The sequence below is a fragment of the Protopterus annectens genome, chromosome 16.part0 (assembly GCF_019279795.1).
Source record: "Protopterus annectens isolate FY-2018-M chromosome 16.part0, PAN1.0, whole genome shotgun sequence".
NCBI classification, from domain to species: Eukaryota; Metazoa; Chordata; order Ceratodontiformes; family Protopteridae; genus Protopterus; species Protopterus annectens.
The window spans coordinates 307,686,733-307,698,745 of NC_056750.1; the positions used below are offsets into that span (position 1 = coordinate 307,686,733).

Genomic DNA, 12,013 nt, shown 5'->3' on the forward strand with positions numbered 1-12,013 from the left:
CTCGTCTGTTAACTTGTCCATCACCACTGCAAATAAGAAAGGGCTCAAAGCTGATCCTTGATGTAATCCCACCTCCACCTTAAACACATCCGTCACTCTCACGCAGACCTCACCACTGTCACACTACCCTCGTACATATCCTGCATCACTCTTGTATACTTCTCTGACACTCCCGACTTCCTCATACAATACCACAACTCCTCTCTAGGCACCCTGTCATATGCTTTCTCTAAGTCTACAAAAATACAATGCAACTCCTTCTGACCTTCTCTGTACTTCTCCATCAACACTCTCAGAACAAACATTGCATCCGTAGTGCTCTTTTCCGGCATGAAACCATACTGCTGATCACTAATCATCACGTCCCATCTTAACCTAGCTTCCACTACTCTTTCCTATAACTTCATGCTGTGACTGATCAATTTAATCCCTCTGTAGTTACTACAGCTCTGCACATCACCCTTATTCTTAAAAATTGGTACCAAAACACTTTCTCCATTCCTCAGGCATCCTCTCACTTTCCAAAATTTCATAAACTTGTTTTATGTACATACATATTTTTTATTGATTTTTATTTTAGTGATGAAATGTTATTTTGTATATAAAACTGTTTGAGTTAGTAAGATGTAGTATGTCTCAGACTAGATACCTATTAATATACTGTTTGTTTAACCTGAGTGTTAAATAGATGTATAAATGTAATTCATTAATTAACAGCAATTTGGTAGAGCTTAGTAAGTATATAAAGTGGTTTTAGCTTATGTTGTTTCATTCATGGTCTGAAGAACCATCTTTTGATGTGAACGCGCTAACCATATTAAAGTTTTTTATATTATTTCTGCCGTGTTTCTCCCTCTGATTCATTTTATTGAAGAAAATATCTTTAGTACTGACAATGGCTATGAAAGTTGTAACTAGAAAATGGAAAACCAAAGACAAACCATTAATAACAGAGGTTTAGAAATGACTACAGAAATTAAAAAACTGGCACTGAGAACTATAACTAGGGTTGCCACCTTTTCAAATGCCCAAAGTGGGACATTGTTTATAGAAACATGTGAGTTTGCAGGACAGACATACCCAGAGGGAGTGCAAAGGACAGTTCACTGTTTTTGTCCAAATAAAAGCTTATCCCTGTAGGATACAAGTTGATTATGGTATTTCATATAATATTCAGGTGTTTCAGATACAAAATAAATGTTGTATGCAACTATTAAAGAAAACTTAGTAAATATTTTCTGTCTTAAAATCTCAGGACATTTGCCATTTTTTAGATTTTTTCACAGGACAAAACTGCCCAAAGTGGGACTGTCCCTCACAAAGAGGGACAAGTGGTAACCCTAACTATAACAAGAAACGCAACTTCATAGTATAAAAAACGGATGTATGGGATGCTATATTGGATTTTGTACTTGAAGAGGATATTTACTCTGAGGAAACTAACCAATAGCAATATTTATTTTATAAAGTAAACCTCAGTACAAGTTGAGAAATAACTGGCACAGTTGTTAGGACCTGTAGTAGAGTGTAACTAAACTAATATAGTCTCCTATCAATTCCTGACATCAACTTAAGACTGTGAACAATTAATTTATGTGTTTAACTTTTTTAATATTAAGTTAAATATTGTACAAGACTGAACAGACCAGCTAACTGCGACATGGATTTGCATGCTTAACAATAGCAAGTTATTGATAACTGAATGTAAACACTGACTGGTGAGAGTTTGCTTTATTAGTATTGTACAGCCATATAATTAAGAAACGGTTATAGCAATCGGTGCCAAAATAACAAGGGTACCATGCATGGAGATTGCATAGTATGCAACACTGAATAGTGCTAGGAATAAGATATTTACATTACTCAAAAAATAAATAAATAAAACAAAAACATACAAACAAACAACCATGACAAAATTCAGTGCATTCAATATCTAAATCTGACAAGAAGAGAAACTTGGCAAAACTGGCACTTACCGTTTTTATCAGCAGCATTCACGTCTGCTCCCAGGTCCAGTAGGAGCAACAAACAAGGGACACGTTCTAGCTCCTCACTTGCCAAGTCAAGGGGACTGCTTTCATGAATCTACATGGTAGAAAACATTCAATCTAAATTTTTGTCCATATTCTTGTAATTTTAAAAAGTAACTCTAACCTTCTTACTGTACCAGCTGAGTAAAAAAAAAAAAAAAAAAACTAAATCTGACATTTCTTCTTTTTTTTTCAGCAAAAGTTTGTATTGAGAGAAACATAACATGTCCACAATACAGAACATACAAACACATACAACAAGGCCCCATTCTAGACCTCACATGCCAAACACTAGGGAGTGGATGGTGGGTATAACTGGAGAAGATGGGTCACAACTGTGACCACGCATCATCGCATTACTTACATGCCTGACATGGCCTAGTCCATCTTCTTTTTAATACCATCAAGACAGAGTCCAAATCTCATCCTCCTAGGTGGTACTTTACAATCACACCTCAAATGCCTATGGTTTTGAAGAAAGCTTTGAGTTCACTTCCAGCTTGTGGAGTTTTACAAAAGTGGTCAGAGAAGCCTATGCTGCAGCAGCAACACAGATGGCATCTAAGGATGCCCTTTTAAAAACGTCTTGATGCATTTAATTTTCTGGTCACATGTGCACTAGGTGTGAATGACAAATCCTTGTTGTACTTTGCCTAATAAAACTTAGCGCACTCAGAGGCACCACGGCAGACTGACAGACTCTGGTGTCTAATTTGATACTGGCACAGGAGAAATACAAGTGAGGATCCTCACAGGATTGTCTAAACGCATCCATACAAAGCAATACTTTTACTGCAGTAGTTTGTAAAATGTACAGAAAAGTTTACTGACCGATTTAAACTGCACTCTATGACAACTAGGCATAAAGGCAAGATCAGTCCACAAGACCATTCTACCTTTACTAAAGACCAGATATGTGTGTGTGTGTGTGTGTGTGTGTGTGTGTGTGTGTGTGTGTGTGTGTGTGTGTGTGTGAGGGGGGGGGGGGCATCAGCAGATGTAAAATAGTCATGCAGCTGAATGAAGGTCCAGGTGAGGCTTGCCAGATGAGTAAGTAGGGTTCCAGAGGTTTTCGGACAGGCTCCTCCAGAAGATGAAGCCAAAGCACAGGGAACCACAACTGCCAAGACCTAATGGAACTATGGCAATGACTTTGGACATATTATGACGGATTTCTAAATTAACTTGAACATGGACAGCATGTCAGACACGTACAAAGGAGTCTAGGAGGGCCCAACTGTTCAAGAATACCCCTCATCCAGTTCTAAAATGGGAAAAATCAGACAGCAGAGCTTGGTGCAACTGATTTTGGTTCGGGATGCAAACATGGCACAGCAAGTATTCTCCCAGTAAAAGAACTTTCATGTGTCTTATATGTTGACAGGCCACTTATGAGATCAGCAAACAAATATTTTTGTACAGGCTGTTACAAAGCAGTTTGGACCACCTTCTCTTGGAAATGTTCTTCCCCACTCTAGGGTAGACAATCAAGGTGACAGCCACTTTGGGGAAACAAGGTGGAAGTGGCTACCAGAGAAGATAAAGGACATGCCATGCAACCAGCAATGTAGATGTGTGCACTGCAAGCTCCAGATATCCTTACCTGATCTGAAAGATGGTCTGAACAGCATAACCACAGAGCATAATTACTGCCAGCCCAGCAATAACTTGCTATTTACTAGACATTTGTTCTTTACAAGAGCATGTAGTCCTACAGAGACTGCCACAGTCCGAGTTCAGTCAGCTGCATGTTTTTCTAAGAGACAGAATAAATGGATGGATAAAAAGTGATGTAACAATGTGCAGACTTTTATGAGAAATGGTCCACACGTTATGAAAAGGGAAATCAACACTATTAAATGACAAAGTGTCAGTGTGTAAAATAAAATGTGAATCAAACAGACAAAGTGAGAAATAAAGGCAGGATGTGCTGCAGAAGTAATGGTTATAGAAATAAGTATATGAAAAAAATTTAATTCAGGATTGCAACAAGTGTGGCTATAAGCAAGTAAGCAAAGATGCACTGTCATGTATTTAATCTATTCTACAGTACGTTTGATAGAAAGGACATTTAATATGATCAACTGAAAATAAAAATGTGCTCATAAGGAATAGAAAGAGGTAAACTGGAACAAGTTTTTTTGAATTTAAAGAGTTGGCAGACTTCAAAAACTACCTAAAGAATACTTTGTTAGAAATGTTGGGGGGCAATTTATTCTAAAAAAATGATACTTTTGAGCTGGGATACAAGATCTGACTTGTCCAGTCACTGTAAGGCCTTATTAAGTTTAACATTACTGGCTACAAAAAGCAATTACTACAAAATCATAATTAAAATTTAAACCGACAATAACTGAATACTCTAAATGAGACAAAAGAACTGGAAGAGAGATCTTTAGAACAGGGATGGAGCAAATTACACGCAAATAAACCATACATGCCAAAAAGTGCTCAGGATGAGGAATGAATTTTAAGGGAAGGCATGAACTGAGCAATTTGCAGGAGTGAAAGAAAACTTTTAAAAAGTATATTGAAAGAAAATAAAGGAAAATGCTAGTTTAGTTTTTTCTTTTCTGTTACCATATATGCACGTCACTTTTAAAAACAAATGTAATCTTTTAATAAATAGGTTTAAAAAAACAGAATTTGTGAATTGAACAGATATAAACAAGAGCTATATGTTGGCAATGTAAAAATGGAAATATTAAATCTGAAAATGCATCTGAGGAACTGACATAGTAATACATGTAGACTGCTGGAAAGGAATATTAAGAATTATCCAACAAAATGCAGAATTTAAACTAGTCACTGGTGCAGACTAGAACATCTTGTCAGAAAATACTCAGATAACTAGGATTAGAAAATACAAAAGACAAATGTATGAAACTCAACATGTTCTGGACACTGGAAGGTACTATTAAATCAAAAACATCTTACATGCAAGTACAACAACCTGGCATACAGGTTCCACTTTCAAACTAGCAATTTAAGACGCAAGAGTTTCATGGCTTGTAAAATGTTAGAAATGAATGTAGAGTGTAAAGGGAAAGGCAGCACATGTTCAGAGTAACGCCATCACATTGATAATCCAGATACGGCGCACAGCCACAGTACTAGCTTGCAAAACTATGCTGATGTATTTACAGGATTAGAATGCTTGACAAGTGAAAATCACACACAAGCAAAACTTAATGCAATGCCAGCACTTCGTAGTCTCAGGAAATAATGCCAGCTCTCAGGGGTAAAGCTGAAACAAATAAGCCATGTATTTCATATGTATGGATTGCTACTCCAAATTCACCGAAGTATTTCAAGTGCGATTAATGCCTCAAAGTGCACATTCTTCAGACAGGGAATTCCAGATATACTAACAGCAGTCAGTGGTTTGCATTACACAAGTCAGGAATTCAGTGGACTTGTGCATGACTGGGAATTCAAGTATAGAATGCCCAGTCAACATGTTAATAAGCAAATGGAAACCGCTATCTGAACAGTGAAAAATCAACCTATGACAACTTTCAACTTGTAGTTTTCAAATACAGGCATACTCCACAGCAGGGAGTCAGTCTATAACCAGCCCAAATGGTGATGGGCAGAAGGTTGAAATGTGGATTACCTCCTTCAACTACAGTACTAATGCTCGAAAATTAAAGTGAATGAAGTGCTGGAAAGAAATCGGTAGAGGCAAAATACTATTCTGACAGAACTGCAGAAGACTACCAGACTTGCATGCTGGTGACAAAGTGAAAGTAAAAGTGACTGAAGTTCACAGTATGAACCTGAAGAAGTTGGTAAAGCTGCAAAACCAAAATCCCATGTACTTCGTTGGGAATATGGAAAGCTATGTAAGAGAAATCACAGACATCTGTACAAAATAAATGTCAACCTCAAAGTTCTAGGAAGTACAGCAACCAGAAGTGTCACAATCAGTCCTGCTAGATAAAAACGGAGACAGAAAAATGTAAGACTGAACAGCTGCTCAAGTTTGTATTTCAAATGGAGGTGTAGTGTAACAGCCGCTGTTCCAAAACGACGACCAATACTTCTGTGAAATTCTTCAGATTCTGTAGACAACAAAAGCCCGATGGATATACGGACTATTAGAAATTAAAAACGATTCTGTAGACTGAAGTTTCTCTTATTAAAATGTACTTCAGATGGGTCCACAATACATTTTATTTTGATGTAAACTGATCATGACACACACACACACACACACACAGTACGGTATTAATATTACACAAAGGTATTTGCATGTCATGTGGCACACAGTTCTTCCAGAAGATTCAGCTGGAATACAGATTTTATGGAGGTTAAGCTACATCTATTCTGTGCATTTATTAAGCTTCCTGGCATGATCCACTCTGCCTCCCAACTAACATTATAATAAAACATGCATTAAAAGACAAGTTTATAGGGTGAAACTGCAAGATAACAGACATATGCAGGTTTACCACAGAATACGGGAGTCAAGGGATATTTCTGATTCGTAAAGACTACTTGGCCATTGAAATACTAAATACAAGTAAAAAAATGACAAATTGCTGCTTTTAACATTGACAAAAATGTAAGAAAAAAACACATACCAGTATTAGCCCTTCCAATTCTCATATACTACACCAGCAGCCAAGAGTACTGTAAAAAAAAGTTTTTTATGTAAACTACACTAAGGTACACTTAGCATTTTTGAGATTGTTTTGAAATATACAGTGTACAGCAAATGTGACTGACCTTTGCATTACAATCAAATCCTGGCTACAGATGAAACTATTCCCCTAACAAAACTTTCATATATTGTATTCAACTGTATAAATCTGTGGAGTACAAGTAAGCAGAAAGTTCATCACCATGACCAACCCTCTTTTTCCCATGTTTTGAACAAAAAAAGGAATATGGAGACTCAAAGTCAAAAGCGGCACTGCACATCAGCTTTGTATTATATTAACTGACTCATGTATTACAGAATTTGCTGCTGATTCACAGAGCCCCACCCCATCGGTGCAGAAGCACACTGCTAACAGCATTCTTTAAAGAAACCCATCCATTCTTTCAAGTATAACTGATGAAATAATATCTCACCAACTCACTACAACACTCCTATGCTGTATCTATGCTGTTTCTGATTCCAAAACATAGCTTGAGAGAAGATGTCAAGGGTAGTAAAATTCACTACCATTAATACTAAGAAGTTCCACACATCCTCCATGTCCTTGTGTTGTTAGTCATTTGTAGCTGGCAATCAGTCAGATATACAGGAGAACTATGGCTTTGGTGGTGTACACTGCTTGTTATGATCTCTTGTACATTAGGTTAATTTACAGATAATTTTACCTCTAGGAATTTCTGTTACTAAGTGGTACAGAAAACTGATTTAAAGCCACAAACATAATACTGCTTTTATTCTGAGGCAATGCTGTGACCACCCCCACCCCACCCCCTGTGTTCAATAACTGCATGCAGTCATGTGCACCATGTTTGCTAAGAACTACTGGAGTGTGGCAAGAATCCAGAAGTACTGCTAAAACTTATTAAATTATGAGAATTTGTGGCTGTTGTATTCTAAGGTTATGTGCAGGTGTTTTCACTCCTGACAGTGACAGTGTCAAGTTATCTGTAACAAGAACAGTTTCAGTGATTGAGGTAGCACTGTTGTTTTTCTCCAACACAGTACTGCTTACTAACACCGTTTCTCTGGTATTTTTATTAGTCTTCGGCTAAAGATGTAAACACTTTGCATACTGCCACCTTCAGAAGGCTCCTGAGTAATCAGATGGAATACAATGGTATTAGTAGTGGCGGTAAGATGAAGTGGTCAGTATCACAGTAGTACTAGTTGTTGGGAGTGGAACTTATATTTCCATTGGGCCTTCTGCCCAAGATAAGTCAGTGGCCTGACTGCCACTGAAAACTGTAACAGTCCACTTGCCACATACCAGTTTTCCAGATACAGTTTACCTTTTTAGCTTTTATGAAAAGACGTGACTGGGAACAGCACAATGTACTACTACCTCTGCACTATTTCCAAACATGGGAAGGGAAACACTGAATGAGAACCAGTCGTTTCAAGTCTGGGCCCATGGCGCAGAGGGACAAATCCATTAAAGCATTTCACATGACCCAGGTTCGACTAACAACATTGGTGCCAGATGGACCAGACAAGGGAGGATGGGAGTGAGGCTGATACTGGCTCGTCCACTCTCGGGAGAGGGAGGCCGCCTAGGCTCAATGCAATAGCAGCAATAAAATGCAGCTGAGCACCTTGCTACAGGCAGTGTACTGTTAGGGCAGGAGGTTTTTCCATTAATTTTAGTGTGGCAATTGTGATCGGAGACAGAAACGTAAGGGCAGATGCACTTTCTTATTATGAAACACAACAGGATGCTTCTTGAAAATTAATTATTCATATCAATGGCCAGAGGGCAATTAATCAATATTAATGTCCCCAGTAATCAAAAAGTTGCCTACACTTGTACATAATCCTGTTCAGGTGATGTCACCCTACTCCTTAATTTATCTTATCCTTCCATTCAGTATGTTTCTGATACAATTTATATTAATATCTACATTACCACAACATCCCACCCTCTCAGTCCTTTATACATTTTTTATTCTACAGTTTTCTTGTTCTGCCATAAATTCCTCCACAATATGTCCTGATGTTTTAGATCACTCTAATGAAAAATACACATGGGACAGAACAATCTCATCTCCAATATTTTGATAGCCAGAGCTCCACATGACTTCAAAACCAGTCTTGAAAATGCACTAGTCACCCACACCCACATCTTCCACCACAGCAATAATGACAAAATCCTGCACCCCCGCTAAATCCAGTTTTAACAAGTTATACCACAGCATCATCTAATTAGTCTCAGCATGTCTCCTACACGAGTATTACAAGTCCTTTTCATTACTGCTCAACTGCCCCAAATCCAACCTCTATTCGATGTACCTCCCCATAGGGCTTCCTCTGATTTACCATTTCCCCTATCTTACTAATGCATCTTCTTCAGCCTAGATCATTAACAGTATTCCTGTCTTATCCTGCTGCTGTATCTTATCTTTTCCCTATATATGCATTCAAACTTTCTCCTACTAATGCATGTTAACACTTCATTATTCATATCCAGAATATCCTGCACCTCTGAGTTTAAAATTACCTTGAGATATTTAACTTTCAGTTTATACAGATGGAATTTACACCTCTCACTCAAACCCCTCAAAGTTTCAAAACTGGAGCTACATCCCTCTGCTACAATTCAAACAGCAAAATCACATAGCTCATGGTCTACGGCTATAATTCTTGTTTTGGATACGACAGGTTCTGGCTTAACATCCAGGACAAGCCCAGCTTTCAAGAGGGTTAGCATAATAGTTAAGTTCATAACCTCACAGATATAAGGTACAGGGTTTGATTCTGGCCTCTGGTTATTGGCTAGGCTTGTAATAGTCTGCAGACTTGATAGCCCAGTATTTGCCTATGAACCTAAAATTATTAGTAGCACTTACATTATCTCAACATTCGATAGACAGACAGACAGTCAAAACGCATGTGGTAGCTTGGACAATTCACAGATTAATACAACTGGACTAGTTAAAAACAGACAAATAAAACAGCTTCATAATCTCCCTGTTTATTCTTACTACAAATCTATCTAAACACTTAAACTACTTAAGGCATTTGATAATTAGTAATTAAATCAGTCCTCCTCCCACACAGGACTGCCGAAATTTCACCTGCACTTATTTTACACATCACCATCCTCACCTGATTACGTTAAGGTCAGTGCATGCTTCTTCTCCAATACTACACAGCTGCCCAGATTCTCCAGTTCAGGAGCTCAAGAATCCTTCTACTCAACTCACAAACCCTTTTCACCTTTCCCTCTTCCCCAACCACCTTGGCCCACCACAATGGCGAAAGATCCTCCTGCTAGAATTTAAGTAACTCATCCTTCTTCCTAGTTGCTGCCACATACTGTAAATCTAATGCAATTCTTATACCATTCCTGATCCTCATTCTAATCATCCTTTATTCTCAGGCAGCTCACATAACCATGCAATGTAGTACTTCATGCCTTCTACTAATTTATTATCTGGCAGGAATGGCTTTAATTTCCAACACCCTAAAGCACTACTACAAGCTCAATGGTCATATGGTCGAATAAAGCAGCAGTTGTTTACAATCTGCCACCCTGTTCTTGAGACACCCAACAATGAAAACATGACTGAACCTCATCAGACTTACCCAATAACAAAATGCGAGTACCTTCTCTTTCCTACAAATTCGCCTGCAGGCATCCTTCAAACACCATCCCAATTACTACAGCAATTTAAGCCCTTCCTTACTTTTCTGGAACCTTTGTTACTCTACCAAAGGAGTTTCTGCTAGGATCTAGCAAGATGTTTACATCACTGGCTGTAATAACAGTGATAACTGCAATCTCTTCAGTTTCTTCTAAAAGGGACAGTGCAGTGGTGCAGCGGTAGCATTGTCGCCTCACAGCAAGAAGTCCTCTGGTTCGATTCTCAACTGGAGTGCGTTCTGTGCGAAGTCTGTGTGTCCTTCCTGCGTTCATGTGGGTTTACTCCAGGTACTCCGGTTTCCTCCCAAGTTTCAAAGACATGCATCTGGAGTGTTTCTCCCCAGACCACTGAAAATTGGCTTTGTTCTAAGTTGGACTTTCCCGGTAAACAAATGTTAAAGAAATAAAGTTCTGGTCTGCCATACCCATTTTATAGTTATTAGCAATATACGGAAAGATTTTACTCAACTTTTTGAGGGAACTCTGTGCACTTTTTAGGGTGCATTATGTGAAGGTTTATCTGGCATAACTTGTTCATTAGCAGCAGACAAACTTACACCAAGGAAAATTTTATACCCATGAACAGTAAGTTCACACCGACAGAGCAGTCCTTGGACTACACCATTTAAATTAATAGATTCATAGACTGTTACTAGACTAATGACCAGTGGGGCCTTTCTAAACCTAGCCAAGTTTTCCCGAAAAAATAATGATGTCCTGTATCCAAATAGAAAATTAAGGGCCAAGCATTTATAAGTTACCTCTGTCCATAAGGGACATGGGTGCCAGGCCTGGTGTAAATTTCCTATTCCCCATCCACTGGTCTAGGTTGCGCTTAAACTGGGTAATAGATGAACTCAGCTCCACATGTATGGGAAGCCTGTTCCATATGACAGGCACTCTCTGGGACACATCTGTCAATCCAGCATGTTCTGTTTAAGTCACAGACAAAATTCAGGACCCTAAACCTTCAGTTTCTCTTACTTCTTCACTTATGAATATGTAGGAGGATTCATACATGTGGGGTTTGTGGATGCCTTGTAAGCCAGGCATGGATCACCCCTCAGCATTCTGTAAGAGACTGAGTAGAAGGAAAGGAGTTTAAGGTGCTCTGCATAATGCAGGTTTGTTACGCCCTGTATTAATTTTGCAAGAAACCTCTGAGGTCACTCTAGTTGCTGCATATGTCTGTCAGGTACATACCAAAGGGAGCACTGTACTCTATGATTGGTCTGATAAAAAGGCAGAGTACAGTGGGGAAATTGAGCTCTTTGGACCTAGACGCCATGCCCTTTCTTATAAGTTGTGTAACACAGAAGGATTTCCTCATTACTGTGGCCATGTGGTGGTCGAATTAAGGCTACTGTCTATGTGCATACCCAGATCCCTGACCAATGGGTCAAACTCTTATGGGCATATTATCAATGTAGTAATTAGCCAGGATGGTTGACTTCCCATTTCTTAGCACTGAGTTTAAGACCATGGCTTAGTCACCATTTGCTATTCAGTGACAGACTTTGAAGAATGCTATTGTCTGCTGAGGAGTTGATGATAACCCCCAGCTTGCAAGCATCTTCAAATTTGGTCAACTATAAACCTTTAGCATTTGCTTCCATTTCAGAGAAATATATGCCAAAAAGGAGCAGTCCTGGGGACTCCGCTAGTGACTGGCCTCTT

The 12,013-nt window shown here is 38.7% G+C and overlaps 1 protein-coding gene across 2 annotated transcripts in view; it reads right to left on the bottom strand.

Annotated features, from left to right (window-relative positions):
- Positions 1-12,013, bottom strand: part of ASB6 (ankyrin repeat and SOCS box containing 6) — a 504,325-nt gene that overhangs the window by 265,310 nt on the left and 227,002 nt on the right. For both annotated transcript variants that reach the window (XM_044058564.1, XM_044058565.1), the window contains exon 5: positions 1,977-2,085. In XM_044058564.1, coding sequence (XP_043914499.1) covers positions 1,977-2,085 — 109 coding nt within the window. The remainder of the gene's footprint in view (positions 1-1,976; positions 2,086-12,013) is intronic.